This window comes from Aspergillus costaricaensis (genome assembly GCF_003184835.1).
Source record: "Aspergillus costaricaensis CBS 115574 unplaced genomic scaffold BO79scaffold_23, whole genome shotgun sequence".
In the NCBI taxonomy this organism is placed as follows: domain Eukaryota; kingdom Fungi; phylum Ascomycota; class Eurotiomycetes; order Eurotiales; family Aspergillaceae; genus Aspergillus; species Aspergillus costaricensis.
Genome location: NW_020291823.1, coordinates 98,380 through 123,967, shown reverse-complemented (window position 1 = coordinate 123,967; position 25,588 = coordinate 98,380). Strand labels below are relative to the sequence as shown.

Sequence of the window (25,588 nt, the reverse complement as noted above, 5' to 3'; positions counted from 1 at the left end):
CGCAAGAAAGGCCTCTGCGTGTTTGCATTGTTTGCGAAGTCCCCTGACCTGATCCGCGCCCAAAGGATGTTTGCCACTTTCCTGCTTTCTCATTCGCTCTCCATTTCTTCTAATACTAAGTTCTAAGCACTATCCCCAGATTTCTAGTTACTTTATTCCAAGCCTCATATTATTAACAGGTATATATCTGCGAACCGGAAAAATTGGGAACCGCTTGTCACTACCGGAATCAACGGCAAACTTTCTGCTGAGGACCTTGGCGGACTGCAGAAACTGCTCGTACTCGTAAAGCCGCGTCGAGTATTGCTGCGGGGCGGCCCAGACGCCGGACCCGGCCTTAGCTCAAGCTAAACCGCCTGGCAGCTATCGTCCATGGCGGATCGCTAATCAATTGAATTCAACCATCTTTCAACTTTATGCAGGGTTGGGTTGGATCCGATCCTCCGAAGACGCATCCCTGTTCAGCTTAGATTAATTGATCGACCTGATTGTGTCGATTGTCAGCTCCTTTAGGCTACATCAATGCCTGGCCGTCCTTCTATGCCCCCTGGATTGTATAGTGTTCTGTCGCGAGCCGATTAACTGCATCATGACTAGCCTCCTTCGTCTACTACGCACCCAGTATAACCCACCGGTCGACCCCAGTGGGGTTTCATTTGCAGGAAAAACGGTCATCCTGACCGGAGCTACATCCGGACTGGGGTTCGAGGCCGCCGTCAAGCTCCTCAATCTCGGGGTGGAGTCGCTCATTATAGGGAGCCGGAACCTCCAGCGAGGCCAAGCGACCAAGACGGAGCTTGAGAAGCTTACAAACAGACAAGGGGTGATTCAAGTATGGCAGCTGGAAATGAACAGCTTCCAGAGCGTCAAGAGTTTCGCAAACCGGGTGAACGAGGAGTTGCACCAATTGGACATTGCGTTACTAAACGCCGGAATATGGAACCGAGATTTCGGCGTATCGCCCGAGGGATGGGAGGAAACATTGCAGGTCAATACGTTATCCACTTCCCTGTTGGCGCTGTTGCTCCTGCCGAAACTAAGGAGTAGCTCATCCTTGTCCGACCCGGCTCATCTTACGGTCGTGTCCAGCCAACAGTTCGTGCGCGTGAAAGCTAAGAGTCTTCGGACGGTGCAGCCATTATTAAAGCATCTGAATAGCCCGCAGACCTTCAAAGGCCCCAAGCAGTATGGTATCTCTAAGCTTCTTCTGGAGTATGTTCTCAAGACGGTAGCTGGTCTTGTTCGGAATGAGAATGGCACTGTGCCGGTCATCATCAACACTGTAAGCCCTGGGTTTTGTGTCTCGTCTCTTGGACGGCAGTACAGTAGATTCTACGAGCGGTGGGCGACGTGGTTGGCTTATAAGCTATTTGCGCGCACGGCGGAACAAGGGAGCCGGTCGTTGGTCAGTGCCACTTATCAGGGGGTGGAGTCGCATGGGAAGTGCTGGCGGAGTGATGGATATCTAGAGTAAGTGTCTCTCTTCTGTGATATTTCTACGTGTTGTATTTGTGGCAGGGTTGCTAATGTTAGGGCAGTGAATCCGTGGCGTTGACAACGGGAGCGGAAGGAAAGCAGTTCCAGGCGAGAGCGTGGACGGAGATCATGAACGAGCTGGAGGAGCAATCCGAGGGGCTGAAGGAGTCAATCAGGGGGTGGTAAAAGCGCTTAATCTTCACTAGCCCGGGCGATACGTCTACGCCTTCCTGCACGGGGCCAATTGAATGACTGGCTAGCGTGACTGATGGGTGATAGTATTCATAGCGAGACCATACCAGACCATAATTTGATAGGAAAGAGACCTTCCCCGACGAACAGACGCTGGCCAGGCTCCACCGCGAATGGAAGAGGAACCAGTGGGCCAAGCATTTCCGGAACAAATAAAGAAGCCTCCAACATAGGGCTGAGAACGGTCGGACATGCCAGTGTTTGGTTGCGGACCGTCCGTTGCGGCTGTCAAGAGGGTAAGGTTACACTGGCGACGGACTATTTCTATCTGAAGCAATTGTTGCTGCCTCCTCATTGTAGAGGTATATACACAGCCTCCTTGCAGGGGTGGCAGGACAAGTTTATTAGTTGAAGCGGTGCCTGAGCATCTCCGCTTGGCGACTCCTGCTGAACCGCCGCCCCACTGCTCCGCTCCCAAGGCCGCAAAAACAATCTGTTCGTTAATGACTAGCAGCCCATGGAACAGAACTTAATCTCTCCATCGCTCTCCCTGACCTCCTTTTGATCCCAACCCATCTTTTTCTTTCTTCTCCTTCTCTCCCTTCTTTTTCTCCCCTTTCAAAACCCGCCCTTTGTAACTGGGCGTTTACCTTTTCATTCTGCCCCTCGCTGGATTGCGCCCGGCATTAGTTACGTCAGATCCGCGGCCATGGCATACAACCAGTCCTACAACCCCGATGCGCTGCCAGCGTGAGTCACAATCCTCAGGAGGTTAATCAGAAGTGATGAATGGGGTCGCTAACAAGCCATAAATCGATACAGGCATGCAGAGCCGGAACAGGTGCGGTAGTTTCTCCTCGAGAGTGGTTCTTTGTCTGCCTGGTTGAATGCCCCGCGCCTCCTAACTCGGTCTATGACAATTAGGTAGCGCAAATGCTCGGTGCCATGCAATCCAGCAACTCGCACCACCAGAAGCATTCTCGCCCGTCTCCTCACCCTTCCTCCAGCGGCGTCCCACCTCGAGTCCCCGTTTCTAGTGCCGGCAATCCCCATCCCCAGCGCTACGGTGCACCACCGAGTCAGCGTCCCCCCATGGAGGCCCCGCATGGTGGACGGTCGCCGGCAAACGTCCCTCCAGCGAGTCAACAACAACGCCCTCACCCACTACACCCTTCTCCTCCTCCGCAGAACTACGGCTTCGGGCCGCCTCCTAGCCAGCCAGTGCGCAATCGTCCGCCGCCCGCGTCGCGTCCGCCCAACTCGCCGAACCATGGCGCGCTGGCAGTCCCCGATGACGACCCGCAACAGCTATTCCCCCTTTTCCGCGCTGCCAACACGTCGCATTCGGGCACACTCACAGAGATGGAGCTGGGCTCTGCTCTAGTGAACGGAGACTTCACGTCGTTTCACCCCAAGACCGTTAAGATGATGATCCGCATGTTTGATCGGAACAACAGCGGGACGATCTCATTTGACGAGTTTGTGGCACTGTGGCGCTACCTTGCAGCGTGGCGGGAGCTGTTCGATCGGTTCGATCAAGACCGCAGCGGGCGCATTAGCCTGTACGAGTTCGAGAATGCACTGGTGGCCTTCGGGTACCGGCTGAGCCAGCCATTTGTGACGGTGCTGTTCCGGACGTTCGAGAACAAAGGCCGGCAGATAAATAACGGTCCTCCGTATGGGCCGGCGAAACAGGGCATGAGCTTCGATTTGTTCGTGCAGGCGTGCATTAGTCTGCGGCGCATGACGGACGTCTTTAAGCGGTATGATGATGATCGCGACGGCTATATTACGGTGAGCTTTGAGGAATTCTTGACTGGTGAGTTGGTTCCCACCCTGATTATGTGGAATGAGGTTGGATGGTTGGTTGCTAATGTCGGCGCAGAAATCCTCCAGCTTCAGGATGGATAGTTTTGATATGGATGATATGGTGGATTCTTCCAGGGTTTCCTCCCTAATTATAATTGTACATTATACCCTTATTAATTTCTCGTAACATCTTTCGTCGCAAGCAAAACCCGGGAAATCTACAGCGAACAAGTATGACATGGGCTTATTTCTTTTCTTTTTTCCCTAGTCTCGAAGCAAGACTTCCCCCTATCGGGCGCAATTGCAATGCCCTTAGCTGCATGGTGCTTTAGTAGAACGCAAGTCAAGATGCGGTGTAGACTCAATTCCACGATGCTCCATCATGATTGAATGACTGATAGAGAGCATCACTGCAGATCATCGTCGGGGAGAAAAAAAAAAAAAAAAAAAAGACTAAGGAGGATTGTGACAGGTCTTATTTGTTTGTTTTTCAGGCATGCAGACATGCAGACAGACCCCAAAAAATGTCCGGGCGTGCCAACGGTTGTAACTTTCCCCCCAATTTTCTCCCTCCTGCAGTCGGGATTTTTATCCCAAATTTTCAGTTGTTGTATGTCATTCCATGGGATTGCTTGACTATCATCCCGTGCCCATGGATTGAAGTGGCCCGTGGGGTGGCTTTTTCGGGCGTGGTTATAGCCTTGTTCGTTTGGCGCCCACGAGATCGATAGCATTCTTGCCCGTTTTGGGCATGGCTTTAGTCGTTGGTTTCTCTTTCAACTTATCTCCGAGCCTTAAGGGCGAGCGCGAGCATTGACAGGGGAAAATTTTCTCTCCTTGGAAAAGGATTATTTATTAACTGGGCCAGATTCCTGCCTGGTCTAGCTACGTAGCTATTTAGTTTAATTTACTTGATTAGTTGAGCTGGTCTCTCTTGCGCCCTGATTTCCTCCCCCAAAATCTAGACTTTTAAGACTGACTGCAACCGTCGGTTTAATCCGCCACTTCTGAGGGGTCACTGTTCCTTTCTCCTCACCCCCGATTCTGTTCTTGGACAGCAAGCTTTCGGGCTTCTGTTGAGTCATTCTTTTTTCCTTTCCTTCTGTTTCTCCCTCCAGACTCATCCTGGAGTTCTGCAAGCATGGCGGTCACTCAGGATCCTTCTCGTGAGGATGATCGTATCGCGCAGCAGCATCAGCATGCCGACCAGGACAAGGACGTCCTGGTAGATGCGGAGAAGATGTCACCATCCGATGTTGGCTCTTCGTCCAGAGATGGTTCGGAGATGCCTGACCCTGTCGGGTCGCCCTCACAGACATCAACAGAACAACCATCTCCTGAAGAGACTGGAGATGTGTCCGAAGAGAAAGCCGGCGCTGGTGCGCCGTTGGATAGAGTGCCGTCGCAGGCGCAGAAGCTAGGGAGGAAGAAGATTGTCGTTGTCATGACTGCGCTTTGTGTATGTCCCTTGCTTTTCCATGCTTCTGATGGCTCCATCGCTAACCACATGGTGTTTCAATATATAGCTTGTCTTGTTCCTAGCAGCTTTGGATATGGTAACGACCCTTTATCGCGCCGTCGCATTTACATCTACTCACACTTGTTGTCTCTATAGACTATCGTTTCTACAGCCCTACCTACTATCGCAACGCATTTCAACGCTTCCGAAAGCGGTTATTCATGGATCGCGTCATCATACATGCTGGCTAACGCCGCCTGTGTTCCCTTATGGGGAAAAATCAGCGATGTCTGGGGTCGCAAGCGCATCATTCTTATCGCCAATTTCCTCTTCCTCGTCGGCAGTCTGATTTGCGCGCTGGCCATTAACCTCCCCATGATTATCTCCGGCAGAGCCATCCAAGGTGCAGGCGGCGGTGGTATCATCGTGCTAGCAAATATCTGCGTCTCCGATCTCTTCAGTGTCAGGTCTGTCGCACCTCTCCACTAGTCCTCCACTGACCCAGCGCTAACACACCCCCAGAGAACGCCCCATGTACTACGGTCTCTTCGGCTCTACATGGGCCATCGCCGGAGCACTAGGCCCTATCGTCGGCGGTGCCTTTACCACAGACGTAACCTGGCGCTGGTGCTTCTACATCAACCGTAAGCCTCCCTCCCTCCCTCCCTTCTCCAGTCCTAACACCCCACTAACAACCCCCAGTCCCCATCGGCGGCGTCTCCTTCGTCATCCTCGTCTTCTTCCTCAAGATCGAAACCGGCAAAGTCCCCTTCTGGGCTGGCATCCGCTCCATCGACTGGACAGGCAATATGCTCATGCTCGGCGGCACACTAATGTTCCTCTTCGGTCTCGAATTCGGTGGCGTCAACTACCCCTGGGATTCACCAACAGTAATCTGCCTCATCGTCTTCGGCGTCTTCACCTGGGGCCTCGCCGTTCTCAACGAATGGAAATTCGCTCGCTATCCCGTTATCCCCATCCGTCTATTCAACAACACCCACAACGTCCTGATGCTCCTCCTCTGCTTCTGCCACAGCATGGTCTTCATCTCCGGCTCCTACTACCTACCTCTATACTTCCAAACCGTCCTCCTCGCCAGCCCCATCATGTCCGGCGTCTACGTCCTCCCCACCGTTCTCAGCCTCTCCATCTTCTCCGCCGCCACCGGCTTCGTCATCAAAAAGACCGGCCGATACCGCGAACTCATCATCGCCGGCTTCGCCCTCATGACCCTCGGGTACGGCCTCCTCATCGACCTGAAGTACTACGCCTCCTGGCCCCGCATCATCATCTACCAGATCATCGGCGGTATCGGCACCGGCCCGCTCTTCCAGTCCCCGCTTGTCGCTCTACAAGCCAACATCCACCCCTCCGACATGGCCGCTGGCACAGCTACCTTCGGTTTCCTGCGCCAGGTGTCCGCCGCTATCTCCATCGTCTTGGGGACAGTCATCTACCAGAACGTCTTCCACGAGCAAATGCCCAAAGTCGCTGCCGCGATCGGCGAGGCGAAGGCCACGTCCATCGAGAACTCGTTCTCAGGATCTGCTAGCACACTGATCAAGTCCCTGGGCAGCGCTCAGAAGACTGTCGTGTTGAAGGCGTATACGCTGGCGCTAAGTCGCATGTGGATCTTCTATACTGTGATGGCCGGATTAGGACTTATTATAAGTCTGTTTGTAAGGCCTGTCGTGCTGAGCAAATCGCATACCATTGCAAAGACCGGTCTCGCAGAGCAGGAGAAGGCCAGACAGGCAGTTTTGAAGGATCAGAAAAGGGAGAGGGGGGAGGAAGAGAAAGAGGCGAAAGAGGCGGTTTGATGCATCCCTTCCTCGGACCATCCTTCATTTTAGCTTACATACATGCAAAAGCCTGGTTTATCCCTGTGGGAACGAAACTCAAAAACTATTAATGATCCAGGCCTTTAAGGCTAGAAACCAAAAGGCGAGAGAGGAAAAAAAAAAGATACTAGCCGAAGGAAGAAGGTATAATGGATGGGATGGATTTCAACTACTAACTAACGAATCTGGACTAGAAACCTTTCATCTGCATTCAACATACATACTTGCATGGCATTTACATTTACACAAGATGATTATCATGATGTGATGTATCTAAACATTAAAATCTAATACTACTTGACTGTGACGGCGTGAGATACTACTAAGTAGCATATTGACACATCCACTTAGTAGTAACGACATATACTACGATATTAAACAGGATACACAAGACCCCATGCCCCTCCATACCCATTATCCACATTATCCATCAGATAACAAGAGACAGAAAATAAAACTGATGTCATTCATGACTCGTGCGCCTCCCAACACCAAAAAAAGATTTAGAGTTAACGTTTTTTTATTTAGGTTTCCGGCAAACGGAACTATCAATCAATCAATCAATCAATCAATTTAAAAAATAGTAATCCCTACTTATCAGATAACTAACTAACTCTTAGGTATATTTAGAAGCAAAACACGGGACGTGCGGTGAACCATAATCAGCAGCAGTAACTTAAGCTAAGAAATCCTACTATTGAATTAAATTCTCCTAGTTGCACATCGCACGGCTTCTTATGTACACACATCTTTTTTTGTTTTTTGGTAATCCCAGCAATATAATAAGAACATTGTAATAATATATGAAAGAGAAAAAGCCTCCCGTGACTTGGAAGATTAAAACACTTAATATGATAATATTATGTGTTTTATCTTCAGAGTCCCCAGCGAATAAAAAATAAAGCAAAACAGTAAGGAAATAGGTAAGGAAAAGGAAAGATTTATCGCACCATTCTCATATATTTCGGACTTTGGAGAGAGAGAAATCGATGGATAGCTAGGTCAACTGCCAAAAACGACAATGGCAATAACAATAAAAAGGAAGGGGTATAAAGTTAAATCGGAAACCCTTATCACAAAACAAGGAAGGACTTGGTACTTGTCCAGAACCGGAGGACAAAAAAGGATCCAAGGGAAACAAAACGAGCCTCATTCGAAACTTTCCCATCCCAATTAAGGAAACCAAAAGTAGCTTTCGCAAACGCCTTGAGATGCCATATATGAAACACGGGGGACATGATCACCCCAGCAACAAAATACCACAATCATCAGTCTAGTAGTAGTTGTAACAATATGGAGCGGATTTACGTCTTTGGTTTCTTTAATACCCCTTCCGCATTGGGTCCACTGTCGGGGCTTTTGCGCTTTTTGTCTTGCTCATCTTCGCGCCCAAACCCGGGGCCACTTTGCACCGCCGGTGTAGGGAACGTTAGGGGACTGGGCAGCATGTTGCTGTCTGGTCCAGACCGCCCAAAGCCCCATTCCGGGAAGAAACTGGACGGTGACGGGAGAAGCGCATCCGAGACGAACCGACTAGGAAGAGCAGAGATCGGCGTATCTATATTGCTATTATTGTTGTATGCACTGTTGTTCTGTGTTGCTGCTCCCGGAGGCGGAGGCCGGGCAAAAGGATTTGGCGGTCCTTGAGCCCCCGCACTTAGTATTGCGCCCGCAGACGGCGAGGGCGGTGGTAATACCACGCTCGAATGACCGGTGTCTGGATTTGCTTTGGCAGGCGTGAGCGTTTTATTCCCCGCGGAATCGCGTGACGACGAGTCCGCCGTTGCGCTGCCCCGGTCCGAATTCTCACTCGGTATCTGCACCTTCAACTGCGGGCGTTTAGGCGGGAACTGGCCGCTGTTTGTGCGCACAGGCGGCTTCAGGTCGACTACCGGCTGTGCACGTGGGGCTTCCGTGGCAGCTCGAGGAGGCGGAGGAGGCGGCTTTGCAGTCAGCCCGGCAGGCTTCCCGTCGTTCGGTCCGTGTGTTGGTCCTTCGGCCCTTGTTTGCGCATTCTCTCCCGCCTCCGTCGGAGGACCTACACCGAAATGGCGCGCCAATACGGAACCTCGATCGTCAATGGGAGTGAAGATACTGCGAGACTTGGAAGAGAGAGATCGCTGATGCGGCGGGGATGGCGTTCCTTCCGTCTTCATGGGGCCTGGCATTGCCTCTGTCGGAGCGGTCCCCTCAGGGAGCGATACTGTTCGGGGTGGCGGTGGCTGCTGATCTGTTGTGAATGCCGGAGGCATAGAATTTCGTCCTTGGTCTGGGAGAAACGCTTGTGCGACCTGTGGGATGGCGGCATGGGGCGGTTGGGTCATAGCCATTGGAGGCGGTTGCTGTGCAAGTGCATGAGGCGGGTGTGGCATGTGTGGAGGAGCTTGATGATGCGGCGGCATGGCTTGCGGTGCCATTGTGTGTGGAGGCATAGGCTGTGGGGGCATGGAATGTGGTGGCATAGCTTGATGATGCTGTGGAGGCGGAGGCGGTTGGTGATGCGGCCCCGGGGGTCCGTAATGAGTGAACTGAGGTGGGCGGGGAGGTTGAGCCATGGCGTGAGCAGCGTTGGGATTATATACCGAAGGGTTAGGAATGTACGTGAAGCCATTTTGCGGCGGCGGCGGAGGCGGCGGAGGTGTCGCATGATGATGCTGCTGAGGCCCCATATTGGAGCTCACTCGGCGAAGGTGATTCCGAGACGAAGGCCTAGAAACTCCCTGCGGTTGAGGGGTACCGTGGCGCGGAGCAAACATCCCATTCCCGATGGGCGGAGAAGCAGACGGCGCATGAGTGACATGCTGGAAACCGGGATGACCTGGTAGGTGGGCGGGAATCATGGGAGGGTTCGGAGGCGTAGGATGCACATCTTCGGGGGCAGGCGTCGTCTCATCTTCGTCGTCATCATCGTCACGTTTGCCGTTAAAGTCTTCGGGGCCTTTGTGTTCATGTGGAGGACCAAACTAAAGCATGAGAAAGCGGCGATGTCAGATCAACGGGAGACTTTCCAGACGAGCGGGTTAGGTGAACAACGCACGTATTGATATCGAGTGAGGGCCTCTCGCATATCACATGACGAGAATTCGTAGAGCTTCTTGTTGTGACCAAAGATAATGACAGCGACATCTACCGAACACAGGACCGCAAGCTCATGTGCCTTCTTGAACAGACCACCCTTCCGTTTCAGAAAGGTCCTAGTAGCGCACCAGAGCGTTAGCTTGACGAACTAGGGTTTAATGGGGAGAGGTGAAGAGATCCACCAGCTTTAGCACTTACACTGAGCGGTTGCGATCATCCTTGATCGCCTTGATCTCGATCTTTCTGCGACCCATGAGGGACAGCGGACGAGCGAATCCCACAGAAAAGAGCGTCGATGAAACACGCAGACGAACAGGTCAAGCAGAGCTTCTGGGGGGAATGGTTCGTCCGGAACAGATGGCGGCGCGAGCTGAAACTCGAGGAAGCGCCGCCCGCAAGGATTTCCGGGACGCGATTAGAGGGTGTAAAAAAAAATAATAAAAAAGGATGGCAGGAACCTCCAAGACTGTGGGCAGAATTTATATTTAGTATTTCCCTAGAGTCCCCACATGGAGAGAAGTACTGTCTTCTCCGCTACGGAGAGGAAGGTAAAGCGCGAAAATACGCAAAAACCAGGGAAGATAGTGAACGACCGGGGGGTTGTGTGTGTGTGGGAGGGGGTTGGTGATGCGAGAGAGTTGTTTGGGTGGGAGAAGCAAGAGGAAGGAGGGGTGAGATTAGGAAGAGTGACGGTATTTTGGAGGAGGGATGAACAGGACACCAGAAGGGCGCGCGCGGGCGTGATCCGACGGGCAAGAAGACACGACAAAGGGGGTGGGCGGTAGAGAGAGAGATGGATTGACAGGGTAGGGAAACAAAGGGAAAAGAGAGAGAGAAAGACGAGGCCTTAGGAAACCCACCTTGAGCAACGAGAGACGAGAGATAGGCGACGTGATAGAACAAAAAAGTCAATTAATTTCTAGGATGGGGAGGGGGAAACGATGATGGAATGGATGGGGATTGAGTGAGAAAGGGAAAGGATGATTGATGGCTGGAGCGGCGACACGCGGGTGATGCAGAAGATTATTCTAAAGATAGACCGACGGTGGGAAGAGCTGCCGCCCGTTCGAGGTTTGGCCCATCTTCCCGGCGGCTAACCAACTCGCCAACGGCGGCTGTTGACTACCGCCTCCCTATTAATAGATTGATTGTCCCGGCAGTTCACACTTTCTATACCACCTACACTTACTGTACCTAGGTACTCCATCAGTAGTTGAGTAGATATAAGATGAAAGGGTAGCATCCTCTCCTTCAATCTCACCTTTGAAATTTCATGCTTATTTTCGTGAAACATCTTGACCAGTTTCTTCCTCCTTCTCTTCCTCATCTCTCAGCGAAAATGCTATTCTCACGCTTACCCACCCCTCTTTCCACCCCCTCCTCCTCCCATCTACAAATTATCCCCCTCTTTCCAACACTAACTAAGACAAACTAATCTACATTCATTGAGAGGGGGGGAAAACTGTGAATAACGCCATCATCACTAATCCAGATGAGGTTACATTGCAGTTGGCTGGCACAATTCCCAGCCACAAATCATCCAAACAAAGCTGCGCCGTTGGTTGTTCTTTTACCGCCTGCCGGCACAGTCACAGCCAAGTCAAGTCTGGCGTATCGCTATCACCGCCAGCCTCAGGTATCGACCGTTCCCAAACCGGATTAGTTCCAGTTGGCGATACGCCTAATCCGCATCGGGCCAACAGGGACTCCTGATCAGTCACTTGCCTCTTCCAGCCAGGTCCTCTGATTGGCCCTTGCACCGTGACCCGTCACAGGAGATCACTTTCTTTGAGTGGAATCGTAGGATCTGTTCTGGCGGTGCTAAGGTGGTGCAGGCCAGGCTAGGTGCTTCCTACATGACACTAACTCTACCCTAATCAACTTATCACACTCGACGCGACACGCTTAGAGAGGCGGTATGTTTCCCAATAGGAAAGATAATTATTGCTGCTGTACAACCATGTCACATCAAATGACCCGGACTGGGCACCAATATTGCACAGTTTACGGCGTAGTTAGTAAGTATATACTACTATCCTTACTAGTTACTACTACTCATACCCTGTGACGAAGGGCATAATGAATCTTCAGCAGGTGAAACACCATTGGGCCCCGCAGGTCTTCCATGCCAAGGGAAGGATTAATAGGATTCATAGGCATGATGAGTCTGGACTGTGTTTTTTCTATGCAGTAGATGAGGGGATGTATGGAGACTGCGTGTAATGTTAGGAAAGAGGGCGTGATAATAATACCATAATTCAGGTAATGTTGATCATCGTCTCCCGCCAGATAATTAACTAAATAACCTACCGGGAGATAGTCAGCCATGTTGACCAACACAACGCCCTTTGAATATATAACTTGGGTGGGAACCACGTTTTTTAGCTGTGACCTCATAGAAAGTAAGCAAAAGATCCAGAAAAGAAGGGGAGCCCGATCGAGTTCTGACTCGGTTGGGTTATTTCTTTTCGTTTGCTCCAATCGACGGTCGTTTACCAACTGGATCGCGGATAGAGAACCATGGCACCAGATTGCTGTGTTTTGCGGGCGTATTAATCTTTCACCCCCTGAAACGGCAAGCCCAGTAGATCCTCATCATCGCCGTCCTTTTTCATCTCAATTTGCGACTTCAGGGTTTCTTTTCCCCTCTCCTTTATTCCCCCCTCCCTCCTTTCTGCCAATCTTTGTTTCTGTCACGCTTTGTCTTCTGTTAATTCCCCTTCCACCACGTTGTCATCCGGGATTAACAGTGGTATCTACGCTCGTTGGCCAGCTGCTCAATTGCATTTCCTTACTACCCTGAATTCCCTCGCGGTTGCTGCTGCTGCTGCTGCTGCACGCTAGACGTGCTGCCCCATCCTGGGCTGCAGGCGGTCCTCCCTCTAGGACACTCCTGGATGGTCCTTGCTGTCTGCGTCGTCCATCGGACCATTTTTTATTTTTCTAATTCCTGACTTTGCAGAGTATTATATTTTTTCCTGACTAGGGTTTAATCTATTGAGGTATCCGATTCATCATCCGACTTGGGTTTCAGTGTCAAGTCCGCCTCTGCTTCTCGATTGTTTCCTTTTTCCTAAATACGGGTCAACCACCCTTGCGTCCTGAAGGTCCATTGCAAAAAAAGGTGTTGGAGCACATCTGTTGGATCTTCCCTTCCCACCCCCAAACACTCGCGCTCGCATTAATCTACTGATCTCATTGGATCTCGACTTCACTACGGACAAACGCATCTACGTTACTCCGCCGTTGGGCATCGTCTTGGACTCATTTACAACTCCCCCTTCGATCGCGTATTCCCCGCAAAAACAAATCTGGCGTGCGCATGGTGCAAGATGCCTTTCTTCACTCGCGTCTTTCGAAGTAAAGACAACAATGCTGCAAAGAAAGCAGCCAAATCCCCGGAAGTAGAAGAGAAAGGGCCCGCAAAGCCCACATGGACCGACGCGTGGCAGCGATCCGAGGTCGCCCCCGAAGAGGTTCAGGAACTCTTGCGAGGGTGCACCCAAGAACTGAAGGCACGAGGTATGTGTTTCTATCTTTGAACCAGTGTGATCCACCGCCCCCCCGCTGGTGTACAAGTCAAGTCAAGCTTTGCGCATTCCTCAGTTTGCTGATCCTTGCCTCGTTCTCCTTTTGACAGCTCTTCAAACTCCCTTTTTACTTCTACCCTTCCGCCCAAGCACCGACGCCAGCGCTGCACGTACCTTCATCCGCAACTACTTCAATCAGTCCCTGGAAAGGGGCTCACCTCTGAGCGGGGATGCATTGGCACAAGAACTCCGGCTGTCGGACCCCATGGTGAGCCAACACATTCTTTTTGCTATCTGACGATGAGGGGTCATTTACTCATTCTTATTCTGTGTCTGTCGTATAGGTCCTGTGCAGTGTGCTGAAATGGTGTTGGAGTCGACTCCCTGGAGGAGTCGTTACCTGGGAAGCATATGAACTATTTAAGGTTGGAGAGCAAGGTATGTCTCAAGCGGCATCTGCTTAGGAACGTGCGCGCTGATGAACCTTAGATTCCCAGTTTGCCCCCGACGCATTTACCACTTTCATTCCCATCAGTGTCGACTCCGACGCTCGGTCGAAGATCGTTTTTGACTTTTTCGACCTCCTCGCTGCCGTCGCAGCACACGGTAAATCTAATGGTCTTGGTGGACGGAAACTCTCCCGGTATGCCGGATGGTGGGCATTCGATCATGCGGATACGGGCAACGGCTTCGAGGCCGCTTATAAGAATTGGGCACGGTATGTCACGGAAATGATTTAACCGATCATCTATCCTTACAGAGGATTTGATAGCTGACGTCCTGCAGGGCCGCTGATGCGACAAGCCATCTGTTCTTCGCCTATCTGCGATCCTTGTCGCCCGAACTGCGCGGGGTGAACGCCATTACAACGCTCCCTATCTCCCTCCAGACTCTTGTCCGGGCGACGGAATATCCGCCAGAGACGCCCACCCTACTTCAGGTCTCCACCACCAGAGTCGTGATGATCGTCGACACCGTCTCCCCTACTCCATTCGCTCTGCTGCGGCGCGCAAAGAACTTCGAGTACAGAGACAGCGACCGCCATCTCCAGGAGTTCGCCAGCTTCGAGGAGCCCACCAAGGCACTGACCGATGAGTGTCTTCGTGTGCTCAAATGCATCTCTTCCATCAATCAGTCAAGTGCACCGGAGCCGGGATCGGCGACTCGGGAAGCCTCGTGGTCGCGATTTGAGGACCTTGGATTTGGCGGTGCCCTCGAGTCTGACCTGGATGATGATTCAAGCGCAGTTCGTCTAGCCAGGAACGAATTCGGAGGTGGCTTAAGGTCCGCTCCACAGTCCGGTGCAGGTGACTTCGGCCGGCCAACGACTCCATCATGGGCAGACTTCATGTCGTCCGGCTTTGGTGACGAGAACGGCCTGAAGGGTCCGATTGCTCCTTTGCTTCTTCCTCCTGACAAGGTTCTTCCCCCTATCGCAAGCGTCCGGGGTCAAAGCTCGCAGTCACACAAGCGCAGCCTGAATGACGAGCCGTCCATGGAACCGGGTGAGCTCGCAAGCATCACCACTCTCGATCTCGATGACTCTTTTTGGTGGGTGTGGATCAGTAGTTTGGCTGGTGAGGAGCCCGTGTCCCGAAAGGCCGTTTTTGGCCGGTGTGCATTGCTCGAGACCGTAATCAAAGACACAAAGTGGTTGGTACTGGAAGAGCAGGTGAAGGGCGCAGCACCGGAACCAGAACCGGGTGCATATATCGTGGAAAAGAAGCGCTTCTTTGGGTTCTCGACTCGTAAACGCGGTGTTGGGCGTCGCAAGTCCTCCGCTAAGAAAGTTAGTGCGGTGGAAGACTCGTACAAGCGGCCGGACAATGAAGCTCCCCAAAGCAAGACCAGTATTGCCCCTGACCAGCATGCCCGCATCCAAGCGGCAGCGGCAGCACTTCAGAAGCGGCATCGGGAGGAACAAGAAGCTGCTAATGGCTCTAAGAACGTCTCAGAGGATGTCAAATACAACACGAAGACGAACTCTGTCATGACGCTGCAACCGTCGATCGTGAACGAAGCGTCTCAGGCTATGAAGTGGGCAACCAATTACGATAAAAACACCTACAGAACTGCCTACTTGAGTAACAGCCGTGCAGGAACTGGTGCTCTAGCAGAAGATGCCAAGGTGCCGATCGAACAGCCCAGCACCCCGACCTCACCGAAGGCCAGCGCCAGTGCTCGACAGGCACCGCCACCTTTGCCGAAGGATACACCGTCAAGTTCCCCGAAGCCCGCAGTTCCCAGAAAAGAGCCTGCTGCTCAAGAGGAGCATCCGGCAAGCAGGGCTGACAGCCCGAGCCTTGCCTTGTCAACCACTGAATCGCTCCCGAAACAGTCCATGGATTCGGAGGAGTCTAGTCGGAAGATCAAGAAGAAGCCCGGCAACGCCGGTTTCAAGAGCATGTTCGGAACAGTCAAAAAGAAGAACGAGCCTGAACCAAAGCCGCCAATTAAACCTACTGGGTCCGCTGTTGCCGCCGCTCGGGCTGCCCTCGAGGACAAGGCAAGAGCCGCCCAGGAGCAGACGATGCGCCCTTCGACAAATGGCAAGCCTACACTGAAAAAGAAGCCTGTGCCCATTACAGTCCCTGTCGAGGCACCTAAGCCTGTCGAGAGTCCCAAGCCTGCCGCGCCTGCTGCGGAAGAGAAAGTCCCCGAGCCCACTGAACCCACGGTTACTATGGAAGCACTCAAACCCCCTGCTCCCCACAGCGATGAACCTCAAATCCGCCGTCAAGCCGAATATGACGCTCTTTCGCGCATTGATACCAGAGAACGCGCAGCGGCCGATCAAGAGTTCTCCAGGTTTGACCAGGGACCCCTGGTCGAGCAGCCTGCTTTTGTCCCTAGCGACTCTCCTGTTTCCGAACGATTCCCTGAGAAGCCTGCATCGTTTCACTCTGCGACCGATCGGGTTTCTGTTGAGCCACAGGATGAGCGCAGCCCTTCCCCTCCGCCGATGAACACATCCTATGACCGCTGGGCCCAGATCCGCCAGAACGCCGCGGCGAGGGCAGCTCAGGTCGAGTCGCATGCTGATGATAGCGACGATGACAACACCAGTGAAGAAGAGAGTAAGTGAATCTGGTTTTGCGTTGAAGATCTATGAACATGGCTCTAACATGAGAACCACTAGGCTTCGAATCTCGTGCTGCCCGTATCAAGGCCAGAGTTGCTGAACTCACTGGCAACATGCAAGCTGCAAGCAAGCCTTGAAGCTAATAGCTCCAGTCTCTTCTGCTGATCACTTTTTTACTTTCGCTACTGTCGTTTCTGACCCTTTGAGTATACTGTCGCTATCACCCATATACCACTGTATTTGACCCCCTATGTTTATACGCCATTTAATGTATTTTCACCTACCCCTTCGCGTCCAGGTCCATCCTGCCTGCCATCTTGCTGACTGAGCCCGGACCCATGGCAACAAGGTCTGAAGATATTGCAAGCCACGCATGACAGACATACGCCGTGATGCCGTTCTACGCATGATTGTCCACTTTTTATTCCCATTTCCGTTCCTCTTGTGCCTGCTGCCGCTTCCTGTTAAGCGGGGATATCGGTAATGGTAGCAAGTTGTCTTCTTAATCAAGTTTGTTTGTTACTGCTTCTTCTCTGCTTTCTTGTTGTTATATTCCCCTCCTTGTTGTGCCTGCCTGTGATTTATTCAAACAATTACCATTGAGTTCGTTGGACTGTTGTTGTGTCTTCTGCAATATATCCAATATACCTCGGCCGTTCTCTCGCTATGCTATGTATTCAGCTTCTTCATTGTGATAGTGAACCTGATTCTAGTGATCTAGTTTTTATTATTCAGTATATATCCCAAGTGTAGCAGATAAGCGCCCAGAAGTATTGACTATCCTGGGCTATCCATGGCATGATGAAGGGAAAATAGATCAAACCACTTGACAAAAGCGGAAATAAAAGAACAAAATTAGAGTAAGTTTATCCATTTGAAAGTTTATTGTCTATTACATGTGCATATATCGTCCAACCCATTATTTTAATTTTCCCCCTCCTCTCATACCACAGCCACCATACAGGCGCACCGGCATACGCATGTATATGCACTGTAACCCGGGGAGTTCTCATCATACAAAAAAAAAATAAAATAAAAAATAAAAAAAAATAAACAAAAGCAAAGCAACCATGCATGCAGGTCAGGTCAGGTCACGCTAATCAAACAATGCAGTCAATGTATGGGAACTGGTATGTTGTACTTTCTTCTTACCCAAAAAGCAGTAGTAGATAGTGCACACAGCAGACCAGTTCCCAACGTATTAACCCGCTTGGTTGAGTATCAGGGTATCGAAAGTGTAGAATTGAATGAATAGAACAGTATAAGTCATCATCAGAGTCGTGTAAATGAGACGATGATCCGCTTTAGAAGTGCCGAAGGAAAACAAGTAGATGAAGGTGCAAAATCTATCCCTCTAGTCATGCCAAAGGGAAGGAAACGACGGAAGAACAAAACGATCACTCTATATGGTGTATCGCATGCGTCGCGTTGCTTCAACGGCGACAATGGCACTCAATGCGCCGATGAATAAGCAGATGGAGATAGCGTTCGGGGTGCTCTTATCTAGATTCATCCATTGTGAGTCCTGGGCCGTGTCGTCGCGTTTCGTGCTGCCGGGCTCGAGAACACTGAAGACGATCCAGCTGATGAAGGTACCGAGGAATTGCGGGAGGGTTGTGTAGACATTTAGTACGCCTAGGTAGATACCGGCGAGTTCGCCGGTGGATGGGGTGTTGGAGACGCCGTCTTCGACGTCGCTGTCACTGTCTGGGTCGTGGTGGTTGAGGCGGAGGACGTCCATTTCTGTGTCGTTGGTGCGGTCACTGTAGGTGGTGGGCCCGCCGGAGAGGAGGCTGGAGGAGGTGATCATTGTTACGCCGGAGGAGCGGGAGGATTGGGAGGGGTTCATTGCGAGTTTGTTGATTTCTATACCCATGAATGTGAAAGGAGCCCAGCAGGTGACGGCCCAGGGAATGCCACACAGGGCGACGAGGAAGGTTGCGACGGCGCGGGAGCGGGCGAAAGGTGCGAAGATCATGGTCGCGGCGAACATGACGTGGGAGATTAACCAGGTTGTTTGGAGATCGGGGCGGATGCCCATTACTGTCTTAAGCAGTGAGGCGAGGCCTGGGGGTGGGCGCGGCGTGAACCTGGGTCGTTTGCTGTCTGGTGGTTGGACGCAGAACGGCAGAAGAACGGAGCCGATGAAGGTCATGGAGGAAAAGACGACTAGCGATAAACTGCCCACTCGACCAACTTCTCCGAGCATATCGGCTGGCTGTGTTGCGCCCTTGGGGACTTCGTATCGAAAGTACGTTTCTCCGACCCAGGTGGTGCTGTAGAAGAGAAAGGGGAACCAGCCTGCAGATTTTTCGGTTAGTACATTCTTACTGGAGAGTTGGTTTGAGAGTATAATGGCACAGTACCAATCCACGCCCAGAATTGCGCCCAGCAGATGGCCTGAATACGCGGTGGCAGATCCATCGTGGTCTTGACAAGTTGAGAAATGACCTGCAGCGTCCCAGCCTTGTCATCGGAGTCTCTGTCGGGGTGTGTCAGTATTCGACATGATGCATAGACCGCATTTTCATAATTTATCTTACCTCGCAGTGACCAAAACTCGCTCCTTGACTGCGTACGAGGTAACGAAGACAGCGCCGACCAATGACATTGCTGCAATGACAGTCATCTGCTTGAACTGCGTGTCGCCGATTATGGCGCCAAATATGCTAACAGTATCAATGGATCCAATGACGTATCCAATGAGCTGGCCGATTGCGGTCATCCGAGTTGCTATACACTCTTAGCTGCTATACTTTGTAGTCAGGTGCGGAAGAGGCATACCCCATGCTGATCCAGTCTGCTGCAGCGGAATAGGTAATGTGTCGACAATCAAGCTGCGACAACACGCTTGGACTGCGTTTGGGTTAGAGTGGGAAATCAAATATCATGACTGGTGCAGACTTACCAACGTTAATAGCAAAGTCCACAGCGTAAATACTCAGAACTGCTAGCGCGATGGTGACGTTTCTGGCCTGGGGTAATAGACGATTTCAGTAAGCGCCTGAGACAGAAGGACGTCAAGAAGGCCATTCGCATGCTATCAAGTACCTTTTCCGCATCTTTAACAAACGTTTTGACGATCTCAGTAGTCCAACCAAGAACAAGCAGGCACGTTGCGACGACGAACGAGCCGACGATCATGAAAGGCCTGCGTCGCCCCCATTTGGATCGAGATCGGTCAGCAATGACACCAATGAGTGGCTGGATGATCAAGCCAGAAAGAGGGCCGGCGATCCAGACCAGCGAGGTCTTGGATTTGGTGAGGCCCAGTTGGAGCAGGTATGGGGTACAATCTGCACTGCAAGTCAGAAACATAGAACAAGAAGACGAGAGCCAGCAACGCGCATACAAGTCATTTCAATGCCCCAAGTGAACCTGTCGACAAGAAGCAAGTTAGCGTATTTATGCGCATACGTAATGGTGACTGTCTTCCGACTGAAAGGAGCCGAAAAAAACATTGTCGGAGGAATGAGAATGAGGGGAAGAATACATACTGTAAGCCCAACAAACTAAAGGTCAACAGCACCATGCGCACCCACTCCCTTCGTCCCTTGATAGAGGGTGTGCCCACCCATCTTGCAGCTTGTGGCATTCTCGGTGTTCGAATGCCCGCATGCACTTGGCCCTTTTCACAATTCTTGTATGCTTTCCATGAACCGCGGGGGTTCGCCTCGAATTTGCGCCTGCGATCAGGCCAAAACACGTGCAAGTGTAGCTAATCGATCCTCGGATGGGGTAAATTCAATGCTGGGACGGTACGGAAGCTAAACTGTGAGATCCGACGCAGAAGGACGAGGCAAATGCGTGATGGGTCGTAGGCAGTCGTCGCACGGTTCGTTGGGGATAAAAATAGCTGCGAGGATGGAACAGGGTCCGCGATCCGCCAAAGGTCCGATGTCGTTAGGAAAAGGGCGATACTGGAGTAAATGTAGGTTTTCGCGACCGAGGAGAGCGACAAATAACGTTCGAAGCGAAGCAGAAGGGACTCACGACCGGACAGAAGAAGGGATGGGAAGAAAAGAGGAGGGATGGGCAGACAGACGACAGGCGAGGCCGGGCTGAGCCCACCAAAAGCGTACGCATGCGGGCCCCCGGCCCGTCAGGTACCTCGTCTTATCGGCACCGGCCACGCTGAGACCCACCACCGCGACGGTACTTGTGTTTATTAATAGCGGGTGGTGTGAACAACCTAAAGCAAGGTCGGGGGATTAAAACAAATCTGAAACTGGGGAAGTCGATGGGTTAGCCTGACTGTCTTTTCTAACCTTTCTAACCTAATTCTACAAGGCACACAAGGACTCAGGCACCAGGCAAGGGTCAATAATACAGGTACCGTCTTGCTACTGTCACGCGACTACTTCCAGCTTCCGGTGAAGCCAGCGGCGGTCCCAACCGACCGGGGGTGGTTCGTTACGTTCTCTGCATTCGTTTCTAAAAAGGGGTTGCGAATAGATAACTCCAGTCATTGCCCAGCCGACCGATAAATAGTCCCGAGTGCTTCATTTCTGTCATATCATCCCAGATGCCCCGTCATACCATGATTTTCGACCGAAAATCAATCGCATTAACATCTTTTTTTAGCCTTTTTTGGCACTTTCTTTTGTATTTTCATCTTCATCCATCGTAACACGCCGACCGCCCTTATCTACAGGCGGTTGGGGGTGGAAGTCAAGGGCCACTGGTAGCCAGCAGCATCGCTGAACTTGTAGCCGAAGGACGCGGTGAAGTCATCAAGGACAGCGGGTCCGCGGGAGCCTGCGCACGCCGTTCGTCAGCATGTAAGCGGTTTCATTAGATCTCAAAATGTGCACGTACCGTAGGGGTATTCCATGGGGATGATCTCCTTGTTGTCATCCAGGTAGTGCAAGAGAGGAGTGAAGATCCTCCAGCTGGCATCCAGCTCATCGTCACGGACGAAGTTGGAATGGTCGCCCTTCAGAGCATCCAGGATCAGAGACTCGTAGGCCTCGGGGATCTTGAGGTCGGAGAAGCGGCGGCGGTAGGTGAGGTCGAGCTCAGTCACAACCGTCTGCATGGACAGGCCAGGCAGCTTGGAGTTCATCTTGATGTAAACGGACTCGTTGGGCTGGACGCGGATAACGAGCTCGTTACGGGGGATGTCCTTGAAGATTCCGGAGGTAACGTCACGGAACTGGATGCGGATCTCGGTCTTCTGCTCGTTCAAGGCTGCGAATAGTTAGTATACCCGCCATTGCTAAGATCGCTCGGAAAGAGGCACATACCCTTGCCAGCCTTCATGATGAAGGGAACACCGTCCCACCTCTCGTTTTTGATGTAGGCGACCAGAGCGCAGAAAGTGGGGCAGCGGGAATCCTGGGGAACGGTCTCATCCTCCTTGTAGGCGGGCTTGCTGCCATCAAGAGACTTTCCGTACTGGCCAATGATGACGTTCTTGGGCTCAATGGCGTCCATCGCACGCAGGACACGAACCTGGTAAAGTATTAGTAACCTCGCTCGACCGATAGCCAATCGCACACTTTACCTTCTCGTCACGGATGTCCTCAGCGGAGAAGGAGATGGGGCGCTCCATAGCGAGCAGCGTCAACACCTGGAGAAGGTCTGAGGAAGATTTTGATTAGTATTGTGTCGATAATGCCGAGCAAGGATCCGAACGTACGGTTCTGCATGACATCACGGATGATTCCGAACTCATCGAAGTAACCACCACGTCCCTCAGTACCGAAGGGCTCCTTGAATGTGATCTAATCAAGAGGCGACAATTTAGCCATTATTCAGAAAGTCAACTGGATAGCGCAAGGTCGTACCTGAACGTTATCGATGTGGTGGCGGTTCCAGGTGGCATTGAAGAATTCGTTTCCGAAGCGCATGATAAGGATGTTCTTGACCATCTCCTTACCCAGGTAGTGGTCGATACGGAAGATCTCCTCTTCCTTCCAGTTAGGCTCCAGTGCCTTTTGGAGATCGCGCGAGCTCTGAAGGTCCTTGCCGAAAGGCTTCTCTACCTGTGGAATAGGAAAACAAGCGAGTAAGAACAATGGCCAATTGCAGAGTGATATCAGCCCAGGATTGACTCACGATGATACGAGCAACGCCGTTCTTGGGGTAGCAGTTGCGCTTGAGTTGGTCGGAAACGGTGGTGAAAACGCTAGGGGGGAGGGCCATGTAGTAGATTCTGTTCTGCTCCTTCTGGCCCTTCTCAATCTCCTCGAGGTGCTTGTTGAGGTTGATGAACGAGTCATCCTTGTCGTATTGACCGGAAATGTAGGTGCAGAGCTGGCAGAAGCTGTCCAGCTGCTCTTCGATTTCCTTGGTGGGGGTCTTGATGTATGAGCGCACACGCCTCAGGTACTCCTCATGGTCCATGTTTGTCCGGGCATATCCGACGATCTTGATACCCTTGGGGAGGAACTTGTTGCGATACTGGAAGCGCAATCAGTAACCATACTGGGGTGAGTCAAACTGCAATTGGATCTGTAAGTGAACATACAAGGCCGAAAAGTGCCGGGAACTGTAAGAAGTTAGCTTCCTCTGCGGTCGACATGAATCAGGGGGTCATCACTGACAGTCTTCTTCTTTGCAAGATCTCCGGAGGCACCCAGTACTATGATGACAGTGTCATCTTTGAGCTCCATGGTGCTACGTAAAACATCCATGTTAGCTAGGCTATAGATTGACGATTATAGTGTCACAGGGATCGTGTGTAGATCGATGATGCAGGTCGGTGCCCGCAGTCCGCTACAGCCGGGAGGGGCAGTGAGGTTGGTGGTGAGTCAGAAGGATAGTCCTTTCGTCAAGACCAAAGGAGTAATCCTGGTGACGAATTGAAGAACAATGGAAAGCGGGAAGCCTGCCAGTGAATGTTGGGCGACCGGCTTGTTATGGAGAGGAGTAGGTGGTGAATCCTCTCACGTCTGGGCGGCGGGCAGGAGGGACGGGAGTGGGAGGGAGGAGGGGTGTGATGTCAGAGAGGGAGACCGCAAAACTCACCCAGCATTCTGGCGTTCCTCAGTACGTGCTATTGTGCTGGCCATATTTTATTGATGTGTGAACAACCACGAGATGGGGAGGGAATGTGAGAGATCGGTGGAAAAAGGAGGAGAGGGAATAAAGAGGATACAGGGAGACAGCAAGGACAGAGAGGTTTGTTGGAAAAATCCCAACAGTTCCGGCGGAGCAAGTACTTTTTAAGACCGGAGGAGGGCCTCTCGTCGAGGAGAGAGGAGCTGCTCTGCTGCAGGGTGGGCAAAAGTGAGTGAGCCCGGGTGGGGCAGCTTTGTTACTACTTTGTTACTGGGAAGCCCGGCTTGGGTTCTTCCACTACGTCGATTACTGCCGCGGGACCCCGTGAGTTAGTGGTGAGTAGGTAAATTGTTATCCAATTCTATTATTCGGGGTTATTTTACATCACTCAGACACTACTTACTCGCCTGCCACGGAGTAGTAGATAATTAACTCCTTCAGTATTTCCTTGGTATGATTACACCGGGAAATGCTTCCTTTTTTATCCCTAGCATCCATTCCTCCCCTAATTGTCAGGTTCTCCGTTCCCACTCATACTGCACTCTCTCTTTCTCTCTCCCCCGAAGCCGTTGTGGCAATCCGTCTCTTATATCATCGCTAGGTAACGCGATGATTTCCTTCTCTACTATCTACCACTTGCATATCTCGATATCTTTAAATCAATATTTACGATGAAGCATCCCCCACTCGACTTACTCTATCTGTCCCTCAGAAACATCATCGTTTAGACTAACAGCCCCTTCTCTTTTAGACGGACTGATTTATCCGAGCCAGGTCCGCTGTAAATCTCCTCCCAGCTCCACTGAGAACCACACATGGAACGGATGATGCCCATCTTAAGGTACACCTTACTGTTGCATGCGGAACCACCCCCCGCGTCAGCTTATCCCAGTAATATTAACCCTCCAACCCTGATCTGACATTTTCATTCCTTTTGAATTGTAGACAAAGGGAAAGCCGCAAATGTAAAGGTGCCGAGTTTCTTTCGGTCTGACGCTGTACTACATTGGTATATGCGCGGGGCACGCGCACCTCGAGTTTACTGGCAAATTGTGGAGCAGCCCCCAGCCCATTCATGCAGGTAGGTCAGTCAGCTCAGGACCTGGCTTCTTTGTGATAACGATAGTTCCATGCATTCCGGTCATAGCACCCATTTATTAGAATTTAGATCACCTTTCCAAGTTTGGCTCCGTAAGTAATGCAGTGTCAATCTACTTAGCACTAATCCACTTTCAACTACAATAGGTGAAGCAAGAGAACCGTTGCGCAGATTTCCAGGGTGTGACCCAGACAAGATCTCAAAATAATGGAGCGATTTCGGACTATTCCACAGGATGAATAGCAGCGATCGCGCCAGAACAATCACACCAGTCTAGTGGAAAGACTCCTGAATCCGCGTCTCCGGTGACCAGCTTCGTGGGGTTGGATCGGCCAATTTGTCATCTGGAAGGACGATACGGATTCTATTTTCCCGTGAAGTAAGCGCAGCGACCATGTATCAAACCGAACTTTCGGCCCAGTCAAGTCCGGAGTTAACGGGTGCGATCCCGAAACGGGGGGGCTGGAGTATCTACGGAGTATTGTTCTCAGCATGCACTGCCTATTGTTGCTTATTCCCACGACACCAAAACCCTCGTATCGATGGCACATTACTGTCGTCACCATTTCCCCTTGGTACCACCCCCATCAATATTTTACCCCTCTTTCTTTCTTGAAAAGAAAACAGAGGCATTGATGGTATTGCGTGCTCTATGGGGGTCCCCCCTCAGGAGAGAAACATCATGTCAGGTTCGTTGCCGACTTCCTGGTGGGGCTGGAGGGGACGCTTGATTTCCAAATATGTATCCCGGTCTGATCGCTTCTGGAGGAGTCATCCTCCCCCGTTATATACATCCAGTCATACACCCGTACAACTCTGCTGCACTACCCTGTAAGAGGTAGTTTAAGCGCCATGCTGTCATGCAGCTACTTCACGCTTACTCGAAAGTCACAAGATAAACTCCTTGTCCATTAAACGGGGAGCTCCTGCAACAGGCCGCCACCCCGGCGATAGGAGGCCAATCCCTTATCAAGATCAAGGGTGATGGGGCAGTTGCCGTCATGGGTGGAAAAGAAT

The 25,588-nt window shown here is 51.6% G+C and overlaps 8 protein-coding genes across 8 annotated transcripts; 4 read left to right on the top strand and 4 right to left on the bottom strand.

The window, feature by feature from the left end:
- Positions 1 to 367: 367 nt before the first annotated feature.
- BO79DRAFT_33158 (putative short-chain dehydrogenase/reductase family protein) lies at positions 368 to 1,808 on the top strand. Its single transcript, XM_025689084.1, has 2 exons — positions 368 to 1,470; positions 1,539 to 1,808. Exons 1-2 carry the CDS (start codon positions 590 to 592, stop codon positions 1,660 to 1,662), a joined length of 1,005 nt encoding a protein of 334 aa, XP_025537700.1. The 5' UTR covers positions 368 to 589; the 3' UTR covers positions 1,663 to 1,808.
- BO79DRAFT_152340 (uncharacterized protein) lies at positions 1,759 to 2,244 on the bottom strand (the record flags this gene model as incomplete). The annotated part of the gene is given in 3 exon segments (XM_025678688.1): positions 1,759 to 1,903; positions 1,920 to 2,134; positions 2,224 to 2,244. The coding sequence occupies 3 exon segments, from the start codon at positions 2,242 to 2,244 to the stop codon at positions 1,759 to 1,761; spliced, it is 381 nt and encodes a 126-aa protein (XP_025537699.1).
- On the top strand, positions 2,137 to 3,706 carry BO79DRAFT_209990 (calcium binding modulator protein). Its single transcript, XM_025682711.1, has 4 exons — positions 2,137 to 2,418; positions 2,491 to 2,509; positions 2,593 to 3,487; positions 3,554 to 3,706. The coding sequence occupies exons 1-4, from the start codon at positions 2,378 to 2,380 to the stop codon at positions 3,577 to 3,579; spliced, it is 981 nt and encodes a 326-aa protein (XP_025537698.1). The 5' UTR covers positions 2,137 to 2,377; the 3' UTR covers positions 3,580 to 3,706.
- An 828-nt stretch (positions 3,707 to 4,534) lies between these two features.
- On the top strand, positions 4,535 to 7,004 carry BO79DRAFT_246522 (MDR family MFS transporter). The gene is made up of 5 exons (XM_025685575.1): positions 4,535 to 4,936; positions 5,004 to 5,033; positions 5,093 to 5,403; positions 5,459 to 5,580; positions 5,639 to 7,004. The coding sequence occupies exons 1-5, from the start codon at positions 4,619 to 4,621 to the stop codon at positions 6,754 to 6,756; spliced, it is 1,899 nt and encodes a 632-aa protein (XP_025537697.1). The 5' UTR covers positions 4,535 to 4,618; the 3' UTR covers positions 6,757 to 7,004.
- A 1,077-nt stretch (positions 7,005 to 8,081) lies between these two features.
- Positions 8,082 to 10,109, bottom strand: rlmA (SRF-type transcription factor RlmA; the record flags this gene model as incomplete). The annotated part of the gene is made up of 3 exons (XM_025678671.1): positions 8,082 to 9,740; positions 9,815 to 9,971; positions 10,054 to 10,109. The coding sequence occupies 3 exons, from the start codon at positions 10,107 to 10,109 to the stop codon at positions 8,082 to 8,084; spliced, it is 1,872 nt and encodes a 623-aa protein (XP_025537696.1).
- Positions 10,110 to 13,187: 3,078 nt separating this feature from the next.
- On the top strand, positions 13,188 to 16,604 carry BO79DRAFT_219365 (morphogenesis protein; the record flags this gene model as incomplete). The annotated part of the gene is made up of 6 exons (XM_025683452.1): positions 13,188 to 13,377; positions 13,496 to 13,653; positions 13,730 to 13,823; positions 13,875 to 14,103; positions 14,172 to 16,462; positions 16,525 to 16,604. 6 exons carry the CDS (start codon positions 13,188 to 13,190, stop codon positions 16,602 to 16,604), a joined length of 3,042 nt encoding a protein of 1,013 aa, XP_025537695.1.
- Positions 16,605 to 17,414: 810 nt separating this feature from the next.
- Positions 17,415 to 20,476, bottom strand: BO79DRAFT_198059 (putative sucrose transporter). Its single transcript, XM_025681314.1, has 8 exons — positions 19,965 to 20,476; positions 19,820 to 19,845; positions 19,519 to 19,763; positions 19,376 to 19,442; positions 19,252 to 19,323; positions 19,011 to 19,200; positions 18,834 to 18,949; positions 17,415 to 18,768 (listed from the first exon to the last, which is right to left on the bottom strand). The coding sequence occupies exons 1-8, from the start codon at positions 20,060 to 20,062 to the stop codon at positions 17,870 to 17,872; spliced, it is 1,713 nt and encodes a 570-aa protein (XP_025537694.1). The 5' UTR covers positions 20,063 to 20,476; the 3' UTR covers positions 17,415 to 17,869.
- Positions 20,477 to 20,875: 399 nt separating this feature from the next.
- On the bottom strand, positions 20,876 to 23,648 carry BO79DRAFT_246518 (glucose-6-phosphate dehydrogenase). Its single transcript, XM_025685574.1, has 10 exons — positions 23,440 to 23,648; positions 23,016 to 23,088; positions 22,940 to 22,960; positions 22,528 to 22,872; positions 22,257 to 22,454; positions 22,109 to 22,193; positions 21,974 to 22,050; positions 21,714 to 21,921; positions 21,286 to 21,657; positions 20,876 to 21,225 (listed from the first exon to the last, which is right to left on the bottom strand). The coding sequence occupies exons 1-10, from the start codon at positions 23,481 to 23,483 to the stop codon at positions 21,116 to 21,118; spliced, it is 1,533 nt and encodes a 510-aa protein (XP_025537693.1). The 5' UTR covers positions 23,484 to 23,648; the 3' UTR covers positions 20,876 to 21,115.
- Between the last annotated feature and the right edge of the window lie 1,940 nt (positions 23,649 to 25,588).